Source organism: Phyllostomus discolor, chromosome 1 (assembly GCF_004126475.2).
Source record: "Phyllostomus discolor isolate MPI-MPIP mPhyDis1 chromosome 1, mPhyDis1.pri.v3, whole genome shotgun sequence".
Classification (NCBI taxonomy): Eukaryota; Metazoa; Chordata; class Mammalia; order Chiroptera; family Phyllostomidae; genus Phyllostomus; species Phyllostomus discolor.
The window spans coordinates 100,089,606-100,108,374 of record NC_040903.2 but is presented as its reverse complement, the minus strand read 5'-3'; the positions used below and the strand labels follow the sequence as shown (position 1 = coordinate 100,108,374).

The 18,769-nt window shown below is 39.0% G+C and overlaps 2 protein-coding genes and 1 pseudogene across 2 annotated transcripts in view; 1 reads left to right on the top strand and 2 right to left on the bottom strand.

The window, feature by feature from the left end:
* Positions 1–1,088: 1,088 nt before the first annotated feature.
* LOC114492696 (U6 snRNA-associated Sm-like protein LSm1) lies at positions 1,089–1,809 on the bottom strand. The gene has a single exon (XM_028507158.2). It carries the CDS (start codon positions 1,667–1,669, stop codon positions 1,268–1,270), a length of 402 nt encoding a protein of 133 aa, XP_028362959.1. The 5' UTR covers positions 1,670–1,809; the 3' UTR covers positions 1,089–1,267.
* A 13-nt stretch (positions 1,810–1,822) lies between these two features.
* LOC114491990 lies at positions 1,823–3,896 on the top strand (annotated as a pseudogene).
* Positions 3,897–4,828: 932 nt separating this feature from the next.
* Positions 4,829–18,769, bottom strand: part of PPM1K (protein phosphatase, Mg2+/Mn2+ dependent 1K) — a 30,464-nt gene continuing 16,523 nt past the window's right edge. Inside the window, 2 exon segments of the mRNA XM_028507710.2 lie at positions 4,829–8,436; positions 11,246–11,380. Coding sequence (XP_028363511.1) covers positions 8,305–8,436; positions 11,246–11,380 — 267 coding nt within the window. The 3' untranslated portion in view covers positions 4,829–8,304.

The following is an 18,769-nucleotide window of genomic DNA, read 5'->3' as shown; positions in this document are numbered from 1 at the left end:
ACAGAACCCACAACCTAGGTATTTGCCCTGACCAGGAATCGGACCTGCAACCTTTCAGTTTATGGGATGATGCTCCAACCAACTAAGCCACACTGGCCAGGACATCTTTAATATTTTGAAAGCATTTGAGAAGGATAGATACCAGATCTTCTTTGAATGTTTAGTAGAATTCACTAGTGAAGTCATCTGGTCCTGCATTTGTGCTTTTTGGAAGGTTTTCAATGGTTGTTTCAATTTCCTCTCTGTTGATTGGTCTATTTAGATTTTGCAGTTCCTCATGATTCAGTGTTGGAAGGTTATATATTTCAAGGAACTTATCCATTTCTTCTACATTATTGAATTTGGTGGCCTATAGTCTTTGTTTTCTAGTATTATTCTTTGCACTTCTGTGATGTCTGTGGTAACATCTCTTTCATACCTGATTTTGTTCCTGTGTGGGTAGTTTCTTTTTATATTTTGTATCTGCAGGAGTTTTGGTCTGTATAGAAATCCTATCAAACTAGCCATGGGTTGGAATTGAGACTGTTGAATAGGGGCAGCTTTTTTCTCCACTTCTCTGTCCCTTTCTGGGGAAGTATTTTCTCTCTGCATACTCAAAAGTATGCACATTATCTAGAAATGGCCATGCCAGTTTGACATGACCTCTCAATCCTAGCTCCTCCTAAGAGACGGCTAGAGAGCCTGAACATCATTTTGCATGGACTTTTAGAAGAATCTGATAGGTTGTTGACTAGCTAAAGGTTGGATCTATTCAAGATTATGTCCAAACAGAAAGAAGTACCAGTTGATACAGGCATGGTCACCCAGGCCAAACAGTTAAGCAAGAGCAATGAATAGGAGCCCCTGCCAAAATTATGTCACTGCCAGTTTCTATGATGCAAGTCATCTCAGCCCTGCCACCTGATAGGTCCCCATAATTTTTTTTTTTTTTTTTTTTTGAGATTCATACTTTATTTACAAGCAAACGAAGAATGTCCCCTGTAAACTCTAATTTGGGATGGGCAGAGCAATAGGGAGAGTAGTTGCTGGCTGCATAGTGATGAGTGAAGAAGTCCATCCAGCTGTTTCTTTAAACAATGATTTTGTTATTAAAAAGGGGGAAAAAAACCCTGTTACATGATTTTTTCATTTTGCATATGTGAAAGACTCAAAAGAAAAATGGCTTTTCAAAATTCTAGTCTCTAGTCAAATGTGTGAGGTGACCAGAATGTCACTTTCATTCAGTGGCAGCCCCTGCTCCCCAAGAGCAATGGCCTCTGAACGAGAGTTAATACTCATCGAGAGTATCTGCTCGAGGAATGGAGAGACCTCGGTCTTTCAGGGCCTGGACTTTCAGCTTCTCGGCTTCTAGCTTGGTCTGCTGTTCCACCCTTTGTTCTTCCAGGATTTCTTCAATAGACACTTGCTGAAGGGGTGTGTCACTTTCCTTTTCCAAGTCTATTTCTCCTAGTAGGACCACATTTTCTCCTCTGACCACAAAAATCCCTCGAGGAATATCACCGTATTTTTTGCCCACATGAATACGCTCCACAGTCTGATGTAGCACTAAATTAGCAAATTGATCAATGCTTCTCAAAAAGCCTATAAGTGTCCTCCCATCTCGAAGCAGAACCAAGTGCTTTTTGTCGATATCCTCGATGAGGCTGGCGGTGCCGGGCATGTAGTTCATTTTGAGCTGAGGTAAGGCTGCAGTGTGTAGCGGCGAAGGGCCGGCGTGTCCAACACCTCTTTCCTCTTACCGTAGCCACCGCCTCGGGGGAACGGGGACTGGAACGCGGACCCAGACCAGCACTTCTGCCCCGGCTTTCAGCCGCTCCCCATAATTTTTTAATAAGGGCCTGGTATTTTTGTTTTGCATAAAAATATGCAAGTAGTCCTGCCTTTGGCCATCTGCCTTCTAAGACATGACTTGAGTCTCCTAGTCTTTGAAAGAACTTACTTTTGACATGAAACCAAAGGCTGTTACTTGGCTGGTTACACTGGTTGCCACTAACCCAGGTCTTTGCTTCACCTGCCCAGGTGAACACTGCTGTGTTCTGATATAACTTTCCTGTCCCTGCACAAAGCTTCTCCAGGGAGATAATCAGCCACTACCATCCCCAAGCCCTGCAAGACCCACCCTAGTGTCACCGCAGACATAGGCAGTAGGTTCTCAATAAATGCTTGTCATTGATAGGCTCATTTATTGGGCTTTCATAAGTGATCATCTGATCCCGAGCTATTTAAAACAGCCATTCTGTATCCAGTCATTCACATCTGCTCTCCAGTTATGCTCATTTGGCTTGGACATAATTTAGTTCCCTACCCTAGTTTATTTAGATGGCATATGCTCAGTTACTACCCTTAATATGTTTATCCACCCACAAAGTTAGAGTTTCTGAATCATGTCTGTATAACTTTTTCATGTCCAGCAAAGATCCTTCTGTGGATGGATATTAGTAGATGTCTTGACAGTAGTGAACTGGTTTTGCTTTTGCTAATATATAAAGGAGGTACGGTAGAATAGAAGGGACATAGACTGAAGTCAAAGGGGTCTGGATTGGATCTTGCTATTATTAGCTGCTTGAAAGTTCCAGTTCCTCATCAATAAAAACAATGATCAAAAAGGCTTCCCTGGCTTTTCCTGGGGGCCACCAGGGTGAGAGGAGTATAGCCTCTTCTCCACGCCATCGCATGTGCTTGTCCACTGGTGTCAGTGCACTCTGAAAAGGGGGAATCATCTGGCAGAAATGTCACTTGTCCTGCTATGTTCTAGGCTCCCATTCAACAAGATATTGTAAACTAAGTTCACACCAACTTGTGCAAAAACAATAGACAGCCCTGTGTTGTCAGTGAGCTGGCAGGTCATCAGCACCACTGCTGAGTCTTGGGTGCTGATAAAGCTGGTTTGAATTCCCAGAGTTCAAGGTGTTGGGACTCATCCTTCCAGCAAGGGTGCTTTTGGAAATGCGTCCTGGGGGCTGCATATTTGCACTGACCAAAACCTGGTGCTATTGGCACCACAGAGTGAAGTCAACACAGAAGCGATACACCATCTGCTCTGCTCAGCTGCCCCGGCCAAACAAGCACTGGTCATGTCTAAAGGTCATCACACTGAGGAAGTTCCTGAATGCCCTTTGGTGGTTCAAGATAAAGTTGAAGGCTATAGGAAAATCAAGGAGGCTGTTTTGCTTCTTAAGAAACTTAAGGCCTGGAATGATACCACAAAGATCTATGCCTCTCAGTGAAGGAGAGCTGATAAGAGCAAAATGAGAAACTGTCATCATGTCCAGCACATGGGACCTGGTACCACCTGTGTAACAAGGACAACAGACAGTATCATCAAAGCCTTCAGAAACATCCCTGGAATTACTCTGCTTAATGTAAGCAAGCTGAGCATTCTGAAACTTGTTCCTGGTGGGCACGTGGGCCGTGTCTGCATTTGGACTGAAAGTGCTTTCGAAACTTAGATGATCTCTGTGGCATTTGGTGTAGAGCTGCCTCCTTCCAGAGTAACTACAACTTTCACACACACGTGACACTCAGTACAGACCTTGGCAGGATCTTGAAAAGCCCAGAGATCCAAAGAGCCCTCCAAGTACCACACAGTTAGATTCATTGCAGAATCCTGAATAAGAATTCTCTAGGCTCTGGGTGGATAAAGTAGCAGCAGCACTAGAAGCCAAATCAGATGAGAAGAGGTTCCATGCAAGAAGCCTGTGAAAGGGAAGGAAAGAAGGCTCTTGATGGTAGAAAGAGAAGTCAGTGGTGGGAAAAAAGGCTGCATTTACCAAAAACACAGCAGCTGAGAAGCCAGCAGAAATCTACCACAGAATAAAAGAAGCCTGATGCATAAACTTAAATTTGTTTATTCTATAAAGGTCAAATCACTTTGGACAGATAATTCTGAATAAAAATGTGATCAAAGGCAGTGAGAAACATGTAAAAAAGAGCTTCCCTGTGTGGTTGTTGTGAAGAATGAGATAATATATGCAAAGAAGCATAGCCTGAGACCCTTGGTGTTCGTTTTTCTCTCCATCTTCTAAAGAAGCAACGTTAGTCGTTCATGCAGCACTGCCCTTTCACATTAGGCTCGGAAAGCTTCTGAACCTTATTTCCGTAACTTACACTTTAGAAAGCTCTGATTGTCTAAGGAAGCACAAACAGGTGAGATCATCCCTTCACTGTAAGATACAATTAGCTTACTGTTTAAGATCTAATACCCATTTCCCCACTAAGAAAACGAATTGATTGCTTTAAGTTACTCATTCAACAAGCATTAGTGATTAATGATTCAACAAGCATTTTCTCCTCATTGCTAAACATGTAAGTATCAGGTATGGAGTCTGAACAAAACGGGACAGATCTCTGCTGCCACAGTTTACAAAGTCACTTTGAAGGGATGCGTTCTAGAAGAGGCCCTCATGCCAGTGCACTGCAGCCACTGCCTGGTACTCAATCAGACACGACATCAAAAATTGTTTGTTAAATGAATAATGTCGAGTTCTGCAGTATCGCTGTCAAGCACTTGTTTCTAATTTTTAATGTATGGATATGCTGCAGTGAAATATACAACAGGCAAAATAAGGTAGAAATCATCGTGAACATTTTCCTCTGATGTACCAACAAATATTTTGGGAGAAGAAAAAAAGACAAGTGTTGTTTTAGATTAAATCAAAAAGATTTGAATAGATAGAATACTTTCTCAAAGATTCTTCACATTAATTTTGCAGACATCTAGAATTTGTCCACTAAAAGCAATTTCCAACCATTCATTGACTCTTATATTAGTGCTCACATGGTCACATAATTAATCTTGGCAGGTCCGGAGGTCAAATAAATCATTCAATTTTGAAGTGTTTAATGCACACACTTTATTAAAACGGTGTTTGTACACTGAGCTATGTGATTTTAGCCTGTTCGGTCACTCAATACATACATTTAAAACAATGCTACAAGCAGCAATTACACCAGCTCACTATAGGAAGTGCTATATACCTAAGTAGCACTTTGGTAAATTATAAAACAAATGTGGACTGGGACACTTCAGCAGACAGTAAATTAATTTTGGACATATCACACTGCTCTCTGACATACAGGAAACCAATGGCAGATGAGCCATTCTTGGAGGTGGAGGAGCTCCACGTTTCACAGCCCAGAACAATCACTATGACCGTCAGTGAACTGTTTCAACCACCTACCATCCAACGGGAGCTGCCAGAGCCAAGTGCTCTCACTCCAGAGCCCAATGTAGCGGGCAGGCAGTCACAATTCAGCTTCTTGTCTCTGCTGAAATCATCCAGACAAGTGAATCTAACACAATAACATGTAACCCAACCAAAGGTGTATGTCAATTTTCAGACATGGGTATGTGAACAATTGAGGTGCTATAGGAAAATACATGCTGAACTGTTAAATGCTAAACTTTAACCATCCCTTCCCACCACCCTGCTTTGAAGCATTTTCCTACCATCATAATACCATGAAATTAAATTTTTATCTATTTCTAGAGAGGAACCTAAATATCTTGTCTGATATTTAAAAGTTAGTGTAGATTCTCTGCCAAGACTCTTTTAAAAAAGTCAAATTCCACTCTGAAAAAATAATTTCTATTTAGATTATGTCCTAGTAATTCTTCAAAGTAATTTTTTAAAAGGCTGGATCTCAAGATAAGTTCATATCATAGAGTACAAAGATTCCAAACTGATCCCTCCAAAACTATGTTTTTTTTCAGGAAAAAAATGCAGACTTTGAAGCACTTAAACACAAAGATCTGTAACAAATGAAAAGCTGATGGAAAGAAGGACAGCATTTACTTTTGAATATATAAGGTACTTAACTTGTAAAAAATAACAAATTTCAAGATCATTTGCCAAATAAATGCTGGCAACTAGTTTGGCGATACATTTTACAAAGGTGATTTTATATGCTACATATAAATGAAAGGCAAACCTACATAGAATCGACTGAAATTTAATTACATTAGTATAATTTACACCATACCTAAATCTACATGGTAATTATAACTAAACAAAACTATGTAAGTCCTTTTATTCACTACCATTTGTATAATATCCAATAGTAGACATAGAAGCCTAATACATGTATGCTTATCTTTTATGGAAGCAAACAATCTTCAAGTTATTTGACACTGTTGCTTGGAAATCAAACACAAGTATGTTTTAGTTGTGTCAAAGTTAACTGGCTTTGCATTTTACAAGCTTTTGAGGTGAAGCAGAGCAATGCCTGATCAACACCTATACACCCTACAAATTTCTCTTTGTCAAACCTGGCAATCCACCTCAATGCATCAGTGACTCTTAGACCTTTGAACTTGATAACAACACTACCATCCTTAGTTTTTAAAGTAAAAGAGGAATAGCAATGTGAAGAATTCAAAACAAAAATGAAACTTACACCTTTAAATATCATTTCTGCTTTAGAGTTTTTGTTTGGCTGTTTAGAAAGTCTCCATATTCCTAAGTGTAGCTTCTATATTTATGATCCAGGACCTGACTCAGACAGAAGAAGGAAGTTTTCCAACTTTCCTAGTCTACCTTTGGGTCCTCATTTTTCAGACAAATAGAAGACTATATTCTCTCCCGTAATATTTTTCTGTGTTTCACCAAACTTTCTTGAAAAAAAAATTGAAATATTTCTTTACGGCCCCCCTCCCGAGCAAAGGACAACTCCTGATTAATACAAGCTAGAAAACTCAAGATTTATTCTCTCCCACTCTCAAAAAAGTGAGAAAATGTGAACATGTATCTTGAGCCCTCTTCCTTCTAATAAGCCTTTAGATAAAACTAAAAGAAAAAAGTCAACCCTGAAAAATGAGAGTTGAAGATACATAGTATACCAAATTTATCTTTTTGGCTTTTCTTCTACAACAAAACTCCATGTCATTCTGAACATACATCATTTTTCTCACATCCTCTTTTATATGTAAATTACCATGTAACAATATAGCTTCAACAGGCAGGTTCTCTTCCTGGGTTTTTCACATAAGTACCCACCATAAAATATCTCCTAAAGCCATTCTTAATGATTCTTCATCTGTCAATAACCATTGGTTTGCCACTATCACACTGTACCCAGTTTGTCAAGAGCCCTTAGGTATAAACATATAGATAATTTAAAGCTAGCTAATGTAGGAGCTATGCAGCATTGTTCCCTTTAAATTTTATGTTACCCCAAAATATACACATATACACACACTCACACATATAACAAATTTACACTGCCTGCAAAAATAAACTGCAGATATAATTCCAAACACAGATTTAGAAATTCACATTTTAACAGCAAACTTATATGCAAATATAAGGAAGTATAGTTTTATACTCCTAAATTACATAGCAAGCTGAAATATAGAATGTTTTAATGTTTTAGATTTATCCTTTTTATGAGTCTTAGAAACAGGCAAAAAGGAGACATAAACCTCAAGCAGTATCCCTCAATATGGTATTATTACTGACAAATTATCCAACTTGCTTACTCTATACAAAAAGTGATATAAACATATTATGTACAAGAGTTAGAGACAACAAATGAAAGTTTACACAAGATACTTGATACCATTGGTATTTAACTTTGTATAGCTTTGACCAAAAGGACTCTCACACTGTGCATTCTTTTATGATATGAAGGGATAGTCCTATCTCTATAGTATTCTTAGCTACAGAATAGGAATGAATTGGGGAATGGGAGGAACCTGCTCACAGAGTTGAAATATACAAGTATACCATTTATAAATATGTATATAATTTAGTAGTATCATACTATCTGAATTAATTTATTTTGCATTATTACATTTATCAGTGAAATGGTCCAGGATACAAAATACAATAATAGTGAACTCAGTTTTCACAATTATTCCTTGTTATAATTATTAAAAATTAAAATACCTGCTGATAACACATTGGGTAACTGTCAAAATACTACTTTAAAAAAACCTGGAGAACCTGTTCAAATAGATAAACAAAAATAATCAAAAGAAGCTCATAGCTGCCTAAGAGTTTTTAAAATTAAAAATTTAACATCAGCAAGTATATCAAAATCACTTCTCATATGCTCACTCAAAGTAGAGACTCCCAGTAGCTGTAATTACACATATATTTATATTGAGTACGTACAGGTGAACATAAACATGATGGGCATTTCTGAAAAACTACTCCATGAATGGTTACTATGTTGACATTGCTTGTGTACTAATCTAGTGAGTCACAGGGTCACTCTGGTACCATTGACCTTTTGATCTGATCAGTTTCTTGATATACTTGGTGAAAAACTGTTGCACAGAGACTCAAACATCCCAGCAAGCAATCAGGCCCATCGTCCACTGGAGGCAAAGCTTCTGCTGAAGGAAAAGTTGATTTCGAAATTCTTGTATTTTCCCCAAGCACCAAAAGGCACTACTATTATAGTACTGTTATCTTCAGCACCATACTGTATTGCCTGCAAGGTTTGGCAGGAGGGAAGAGAAAAACACTGGAAATCAGAGTCTGTACAAAGAGAAACCATTCTTCCTCTGGAAAGTCAAACTGATTTAACATAGTTACTAATTCAATTATGTCATAGTGGTTTGTGATTCTTTCACCATGTGTCAATGCCCAGTTTATCCAATTGCAGATGACCCAAAACAACCATATTAACTATATTGCACTGCAGCAATTTTGGCAATAGAAACACTGATAGACTAAGATATAAAATATGCAGCTCTTGAAGAAGAAAATACTTGTAAAGCATTTAGCATAGAGACTAATACAAGGTAAAGAGTTACAAGGTGTTAGTCCTTACCTAGCAATTCTGCTTTTAGAAATTTAGTCTAAAGAGATAATAACCTAAGGAAGTGGATGTGTATAAAGATATAACCATGAGAAAGTTCATGTCCTGGCTGGTGTGGCTCAGTGTATGGAATGCTGGCCTACAAAACAAGGGTCACTGGTTCAGTTCCCTGTCAGGGCACATGCCTGGGTTGCAGGCCAGGTCCTCAGTAGGGGGCATGTGAGAGGCAACCACACATTGATGTTTCTCTCCCTCTCTTTCTCTCTCCCTTCCCCACTAAAAATAAACAAATCAAACCTTTAAAACAAATGAAGTTCATTATACCCCCTACAAAATGGAAAAGGGGCATAAGCTAAATTTCCAAACAGCAAATGAGATAGTCAGCGTTGTAGTACTTGGGATTATATTTAACAGCAAATGTATTGCAAAAGACCTCACAGCCTCGGGCTAAAACTGTGAAGGAAAGGGTTGATTAAAATATCTGATAAAAGTGCTTCAAAAAATAAAAAAGTTTAACAAGTTGAAAGACAAAAAATTGCAATATCAGACAAAGGACTAATATACTTAACATATACTAAGTTCTTACAATAACCATAAAAAATACAAAACTGCCTATAAGATAATGAAAAAACAAGCCATACGCAGATGAGTAATAAACGCTATAAAACATGCTAGTAAAATGTAAAGTGGAATAGTATCTCTGGAGGGCAGTTTGGCAAACATTAACAGCTTTGAAATACTTTGTATTCTTTTACCTAGCAATTTTACTTAAAAGACTTTAACCTAAGAAAACAATACCTGAAGAAAATCGATATGAACAAATAGATATAATAATGTTTATTATATAGTGTTCCCCTATAATAGGAGAAAGTGAATATAAACTAAATTTGCTGATTAGGAAACTGTTAAATGAATTATGGCACATAAATATAACAGAATGCTACACAGTCATCACAAATATCATTGCCCTCGTGACTTAGAACACATTATCTCAAAAGAGTAGTTGAAATTAGGAAAGGAGTGATCATCAGTGGAACTGAGCTCATTTCCTTAATCTTATGAGCACTCATAGTAACCAAGTGAATAATTTGTGCTTCCCCATTTATTTCCAAGCAAGTAGTGTCTTATGTCTTCATTACAAATAGTAGTACTTAAAAGCTGGAGCCATGCTGCTCTGCTTAGGGAATAGCCTTCTCTCTGTCCCACTGCTTTACTAATAAACTCTTTCACTTTAAACTCTAAAAAAAAGTTTGGGCCTAATTGGGCTCTAGAATTGAAAATGTAAAAATACACAAATGAAAATATAGCTTGTTGAATTAAACTGTGCCTCTAATGGTCAGTGATGGCTCTAACTTAAAAAGCTACTTATCGCCCTGGCTGGCATAACTCAGTGGATTGAGCACGGGCTGGGAACCAAAGTGTCCCAGGTTCGATTTCCAGCCAGGGTACATGCCTAGGTTGCAAGACATAACCCCCAGCAACCGCACATTGATGTTTCTCTCTCTCTCTCTCTCTATCCCTCCCTTCCCTCTCTAAAAATAAATAAATAAAATCTTTTTTTAAAAAAAAGCTACCTATCTACCCTGGCTGAGTAGCTCAGTGGGTTAGTGTGTCACCCCAACATGCTAACGTTGTGGGTTCAACCCCCAGTCAGGGAACACACAGGAATCAACCAATAAGTACATAAATGGGTGGAACAACAAATTGATTGCTTTTCTCCCTCTCTCTCTCTCTATAAAAATCTTTTTGTAAAAGCTATCTATCCAAATGGAGTATTAAACATGGAAATTTTACATGGTCTGTACTGGGTATTATCCAGCTTCCAAATTTTAGTTCTGGCACAGTGGCATACAACACACCCAGACAACTTTTTGTATTTGTTTTTTCACACACTCATTCTCAGAAGCCAGAAGTTGACGTGATGGACTTTAATGGTCAAGTGATTGGACTTAGGAAATTGGCTATCATTTTGAAGCCCAACACACAGTAAATATTCTTCAGCTTGTTTTGTAACCTTGAATAAGTTACGTAGCTTCTCAGCCTCTGTGCCTCAGTTTTTCTCATCCACAAAAAAGGGAAAATATTGGCTCCAACCTCAGAGGGTAGCTGTGATGATTACGTGAGTCAAAAATATATAAACAGAAGAGTATCTGGCATAGAGTAAGCAATATTATTTATTATTATAACTTACTGTTGCTGCTACTATTATCTCAAGATGTGTACAAAGCCAAAAAATACACATTGCGCATTTTCTTGGCATATCGATTTTACTTAACTACTTGGGAGAATTGTCAAATTTTTTTTAATTGGAAATATTATGGGGTCAAGCATAAAATTCATTGTAAAGCTGGAGCAAAAACACAAGATTTCAAAGAAATCAAGCCTGTGTGACTCCTCCAGGCTGTACCAAAACCTGCACCTGGGTCTGTCCTCTCCTCCCTGCCTTGGGACTTGTCTAGCAGGAGCTCTGCTGTGTCACCTGTTCAGTCACTGCATGAGCCGCTTCACTGGGAGCATGGCACTGATTGACAAAGTCACAAATCTCTTGGCTGTTCACCATGAAGTTAATTCCATCTGTAGTGAGGACCAGGAAGCTGTCATCAGCATGATGTAGCTGCAATCAGAACCAAATTCATAGGATTAAAACTACACTCAGCCTGAGTGTAAAATCTTCACAATTCGAAAATTTTATCTGTTTAAAATTTTGTTGAGTGGGCATCTGTGTTTGTGGCTTGTAGGCAAAACAGAGTGAAAATGGAAGTCCTATATTTATGGCAAAAGTAGCAACATTTAGCTTCAACCATGAAGGACAAGCCAAATCATTACTTAGTAACACACCAAGAAAACAGCCAGAGAGCAAAATGCCAGAAGCTGCAAGATACAATGGTTGAAAGCACTGTCTCTGGAGCCAGGCTTCCTGGGTTTGAAGCCTGCCTCTATTTTTCAGCTGGGCAAACATAGGTAAGTTGCGCTCTAGCTGCTCTACATTCGTTTTCTCTGTAAAATGGAGCGGTAGTAGCTATTTTGAACACAGCCTGGCACATAGTAAACCTTATGTAAGTTACTTGTTAGATGAAATAAATATAAGTGGGCTATCTATAAGACACAAAATCGTTAATTAACAAGCATTTGCAGCCATCACAGGAAGCCTACACTGCACAGTGCCATGTACTAGAGTAGGACAGGGGCTGCAGGGAAGGCAGTGCTGGCTCATGACTGGGCATGTTGGGGCAAGTGCAGGGTAATGAGGACATTAATCGGTAGCATGCAAAGGATAATGTCACAAAAAAATAGAGGTGAGGCAATTATTTAGCTTGGTGGAAAAGGAAAGTCAGGGTCAGTTTCAAGTGGTGATGCAAATGATCATGTGCAGGTGAGGACGGGCAGGAGCGCCATTCTACCAGGAGAATTCCACAGTGGGTAAAACAAACCAAACGTCATCGTACAGTGGGCCTGGAGGAAGTATCTTATTTTGTCTGAAAAGATTGTCTATCCTTTCCTGAATTATTCCCTTTCAAAAGCAATTTTGACTTCACTTAAGGCGTCCAAAAAAGCTTGTAGCTGGAGACACCCTGCATTCATTCCCTTCCTGTATATGAAAAGTGTTTATGGGCGTGGTAGGAGGGAGCAGATTCTACTTCCGCTACACACAGTCGGAAAACCTAGCTAATCAGCGGAGGATTAGAGCAAACAGCCAACAATATCATGCATGAAAATTGTAGATCAAAAATTATAGCGGACGATGAAAAACCAGAAGGTAAGAAGAGTGCTTCAATATAATAAGGGCCCAGGGATCGGCGCCAGGGCCAGGTTGCAGCCCCAGTCCCCGCACTCCCAGCGCTGGGTCAACCGCTCCCTTCCCTGCCAAACAAGGACTGAGAATCATCAGGGGAAGCCCAGTTGCTTGAAGGCACAGAGAGGGGTGTGAGGACTGAGTGGAAATCACACAGGGGCTGTGAGCGCCCACACATAGCCCTGGGAAGAGTGTGCACCAGAGCCTGTGCAACACAGGGCGTCCCGGTCGGGCGCCATGCCAGTACCCACAACCTGGAGAACGTGTGGTTCTGTGGAAGACCTGGAGTCCACAGCCGTGAACAAGGAAAAGGCACGGGTGCTCCGCAGGATCACCGGTTCCAACGGCCGTGAACCTGGGGGAAGTGCGCACCCCTCAGCATCCCCAGAGCTCACACCTTGAACCCGGAAATGGTGCAAGTGCTCCGCAGGATCCCCAGCGCACACAACTGTGAACACGGGGAAGGCGAGTGCACTCCACACTCTGCAGGATCCAGCAGCCAACAGCCGTGAGCTCTGGAGAGCGTCCTTAGGAGGACCCAGATCCCACACCCAGGGCCCTGCGAGAGGCACCAGACTGGCTCTGGAGGGAATGAGCGGCTAGACCTAGGGACAGTACGCGAGAGGCTGACTGAGTGCTGAACAGGAAAGGAGAAAAGAGATACCAACCGCCCCTCTGCCTGCAGAAGCCAGAAAGACCAGAAAACTGGTCTGGCCAGTTGGAAACCAACAAGAGGTTTTTTTGTTATTTTGTCTTTTTTTTTTAAGTAACTTTTTATTTTTTAATTCTTATTATTTTTATACCTCTCAATTCCTTATGCTTCTCTTTCTTTCTTTCTAGTGTTATTCTTTCTTCCTTTCTTTCCAAATTTATCTCTTCTTCCTTCCATCTTCTACTTTTTACTTTTTTTCTTTTTTTGAACTGGCAAGTTATTGCATATTTGTATTATCATTTTTCATTATTCTTACATTTTTATTTTAATAGTATCTTGGTATTCCTCTTCTTTCTGCATAGACTTCTTTGATTGGCTGGTATCATTTGACAGGTTTCCCTTGTTATCTCATTCATTGTGTATTGCTAATTTACTGTCCTTTATTTGTGTTCCATTAGCACACTACTCAAGGTTCTATACTCCCTATTCTTGTTATCTAGATCTCATAGATTCTGTCATATGATTGTTGCTCTAATACTACTGTAAACAATAGCTATTCCACACAATTGTAAATACTACACAACACCCCTCTCACATCTTAGCCCACTTCACGGCTTCCTGAACTCTATTACTGTAGTGGTTAACTCTATTCTATCACACACTACACCTATTTACAATTCTTTAGTCTCACCCTACCTCAGAATCTCACCTCCCACAACCTCACTGCTTTCTAGATTCAACTCCTAATCCTTTCCTCCCCAATAAGAGCCTTATCTTCTTTCCATCCTTTCTAAAAAGTGGCTAGTGGGGTGGAAGATCACAGTTATCACTATATGTAGCCAAAGGATCTCCTATCTCTTCTCTACTGGCTATTACTGTAAATATCATACAATACTCTCTTACTGTCTTAAACCATTTTGCCTTATCCCTCCAACTGATCACAAAAAGCAGTAGGGGGAAGCTGTGAACACCAGGATACCTGAAGGAGACTACACCACTGAATCTCACAGGTATTCTATGACAACAGGAGTTCACACTATAAACTCAGGGAACCAGAACACATCAATTTAAGAAACAGAGGCTAACAAGAAGAGTATCACAAACAATGCGAAGACAAAGAAACAATCCCCAAATGAAGGGAAAGGAGGAAGCCTCAGAAAAAAATGCTAAATGAAATACAGGCAACTCAACTATCAGATACTGAGTTCAAAGAAATGATCATCAAGAAGCTCAATGAGCTCACAATGAGCTACCAGAAACTACAGGGAAGCTACAAGGAACTCACTGCAAAGTATATCAGCATGAAAAAGGAAATAGAAACTATCAACAAGGGCCAAGAGGAAATGAAGAATGCAATTTCTGAACTGAAGAACACAGCAGAAGGAGTCAAATGCAGGATCCATGAAACAGAAGATTGGATCAGTGAAGTGGAAGACAAAGTAGAAAAAAAACACCCAGAAGGAGCAAGAAAAGGAAAAGAAGCCCAGAAAGAATGAAGAGGGATTAAATGAAGAGGGAAGAAATGCAAGAAAATATGAAACATAATAATATCCATCTAATAGGGATACCAGAAGGAGAAGAAGAAGAGCAAGGGATAGAAAACTTATATGAAAAAATAATGATGGAAAACTTCCCTAATTTGTTAAGAGAAAAAGTCACACAAATCCAGGAAACACAGAGAGTCCCAATCAACCCAAAAGGCCCACCTCAAGACACATCATAATTAGAATGGCAAAATTTCAAGACAAAGAGAGAATCTAAAAGGCAGCAAGGGAAAAACAGAAAGTAACATACAAAGGAGCCCCAATATGGCTAACAGCTGACTTCTCAATGGAAACACTCCAAGCCAGAAGAGAATGGCAAGAAATAACCCAAGTAATGAGAACCAGAGGTCTGCAACCAAGGCTACTTTACCCAACAAGGCTCTCAATCAAGATAGAAGGCCAAACAAGAAATTTCCCGGACAAAAGAAGTCTAAAAGAATACACCTCCACCAAACCAGCTCTGCAAGAGATGCTAAAGGGACTGCTTTAAGAAAAGGAAGGAAAAGAGAGAGAGAGGAACACAGGTACGTAAATGGCAATGAATAAGTACCTATCAATAATAACCTAAAACATAAATGGATTAAATGCTCCAATCAAAAGACATAGAATAGCTGAATGGTTCAGAAAACATGACCCACACATATGCTGCCTACAAGAGACCCACCTCAGGATAAAAGACCTGCACAGGCTGAAAGTGAAAGGCTGGAAACAAATTTACCAAGCAAATGGACAGGAAAAAAAGCCAGGGTAGCAATACTCATATCAGACAAAATAGACTTCCAAAAAAGGGCCATAGGGAGAGACCCAGAAGGTCACTTCATAATACTCAAGGGAACGATCCACCAAGAAGACATAAATATTGTAAATATATATGCACCCAACATAGGAGCACCCAAATACATTAAGAAAATCTTAGAGGACTTTCAAGAAAGATATTGAGAGCAACACAATTATAGTGGGAGATTTAACACCCCACTATCAAACATGGACAGATCTTTTAAACGAAATATCAACAAAGATATTGTGGCATTGAACAATACCCTAGATGAAATGGACTTAACTGATATATATATACAGCCCTCCATCCCAAAGAAGCTAAATGCACATTCTTTTCAAATGTACACAGAACATTTTCAAAGATAGACCACATGATAGGACACAAAACAAGCCTCAACATTTCAAGAAAAATTGAAATCATACCAAGCATTTTCTCAGATCACAAGGGACTGAAACTAGAAACCAATCCCAAGGAAAAAAAAAAGAAAACAAAACACTCAAAATCATGGAGATTAAATAGCATGCTATTAAACAATGATGGGTCAAGAATGAAACTAGGGAAGAAATCAAAAGGTTTCTGGAAACAAATGAAAATGAACTCACAACAACCCAAAACTTATGGGGCACAGTGAAGGCAGTCCTGAGAGGGAAGTTAATAGCAATACAGGCCTAACTAAAAAAGATTAGAAATATTTCAAACAAACAACCTAACCTACGTCTACAAGAATTCGAGGAACAACAACAAAGACAGCCCAGAGCAAGTAGAAGGAAGGAAATAACCAAGATCTGAGCAGAACTAAATGACACAGAGACTAAAAGCACAATTCTAAGGATCAATGAATCCAGGAGCTGGCTCTTTGAAAAGATAAACAAAATCAACAAGCCTTTAAGCAGGCTCATCAGAAAAAAAAAGAGAGAAGACCCAAATAAACACAACCAGAAATGAAAGAAGAGAAATTATAACTAACACCACAGAAATACAAAGGATGTAAGAAATTATTACGAAGAACTGTATGCCAAGAAATTTGAAAGCCTAGATGAAATGGACAAATTTCTAGAAAAATATAATTTTCCAAAACTCAATGAAAAAGAAGCAGAAAGCCTGAACAAACCAATAACAGCAGATGAAATTGAAGCAGTAATCAAAAAACTCCCAACACACAAAAGCCCTGGACCAGATGGTTTCACAGGAGAATTCTACAAAGCATTTAAGAAAGAGTTAACACCTATCCTTCACAGACTATTCCAAAAAATCCAAAAAGATGGAAGACTCCCAAACTCGTTTTATGGGCCAACATCATCCAATTCCAAAACCAGATAAGACAACAACAAAGAAAGAAAACTTCAGGACCAATATCGCTGATGAACATTGACGCTAAAATCCTCACAAAATACTGGCAGACCGCATCCAACAATACATTAAAAAGATCATACGCCATGACCAAGTGGGATTCATTCAGGGATGCAAGGATGGTACAATATTCACAAATCAGTAAATGTAATACATCACATAACAAAAGCAAAGACAAAAACCACATGATCATATCAATTTAATGCAGAAAAGCATTTGATAAGGTACAGCACCCATTTATGATAAAAACACTCGGCAAAGTGGGAATAGAGGGAGCATTCCTCAACATAATAAAGGCCATATATGAGAGACCTATAGCCAACATCATACTCAATGGGCAAAAATTAAATCTTTTCCACTAAGATCAGGAACAAGACAAGGCTGTCCCACTTTTACCACTTTTATTCATATAATACTAGAAGTTTTAGCCACAGCGATCAGACAAGAAAAGGAAATAAAAGGCATCCAAATTGGGAAGGAGGAACAAAACTGTCACTGTTTGCAGGGTGACAAGAGAATGTACATAGAAAAATCCTATAGACTCGGGCAAAAAGCTGATTGACCCTAATAAATGAATTGGCAAAACAGCAGATACAAAGTCAATATCCAGAATCAAAGGCATTTCTGGTACGCCACCAATGAAACAGCAGAAGCAGAAATCAAGAAAAAAAATCCCATTTGAAATAGCAAAAAGAAAAATAAAAATACCTAGGAATAAACCTACCAAAGAGGTAAAAGACCTGTATTCAGAAAACTACATAACACTGAGGAAAGAAATCAAGGAAGACAGAAACAAATGGAAACATATACCGTGTTCATGGATTGGAAGAATTATTATCATCAAAATGTCCATACTACCCAAAGCAATGTTACACTTTCAATACAATACCTATTAAAGTACCCAATGGCTTATGTCAAAGACATAGAACAAACACTTCAAAAATTATAGGAACCGTAAATGACCCTGAATAGCTGCTGCAATTTTGAGAAAGAAGAGTAAAGTAGGAAGATCACAAATACCTGACACTAAACTGTACTACAAGGCCACTGTAATCAAAACAGCCTGGTACTGGCATAAAAACAGGCACATGGACCAATGAAACAGAACATAGAGCCCAGAAATAAGCCCAAGTCTCTACGGTCAATTAATATTTGACAAAGGAAGTAGCAACATAAAATGGAGTAAAAATAGCCTCTTCAACAAATGGTGTTGGGAGAACTGGACGCTATGTGCAAAAAAATGAAACTAGAGCACCAAATTACACCTTATACAAAAATAATTCAAGGTGGATAAAAGACTTAAATATAAACCATGACACCATTAAAGTCCTAGAGTGAGAACTAGGTAGGAAAATCTCAGATATTTCACACAGTAACTTTTTACTGACATGTCCCTAGAGCAAGGGACACAAAGGAAAGAATAAAAGATGGGACCCTCATCAAAATAAAAAGCTTCTGTACAGCTAAAGAAAACAGTATCAAAATAAAAAGAGAACCAACTGTAATGGGAAACATATTTGCCAATGATACCTCGACAAGGGTTAATCTCCAAAATGTATAAAGAACTTACAGGACTCCACTCTAAGAAGACAAGCAACCCATTAAAATGGGCAAAGGACTTGAACAGACACTTCTCCAAGGAGGAATACAGACGACCAAAGACACATGAAACAATGTTCAATATCACTAGCTATCAGGAGAGATACAAATTAAAACCACAATGAGATAACCACTTTACACTGGTCAGAATCGCCATCATAAACAAAGGCACCAAACAACAAGTGTTGGAGAGGTTGTGGAGAAAGGGACCCTAGTGCACTGTTGGTTGGAAAGTAGACTGGTACAACCACTGTGGAAACAGTATGGAACTTCCTCAGAAAACTAAA

Excerpts from the sequence above, each read along its gene's own strand:
- LOC114492696 (XM_028507158.2), bottom strand. The coding sequence starts at position 1,669 with ATGAACTACATGCCCGGCACCGCCAGCCTCATCGAGGATATCGACAAA.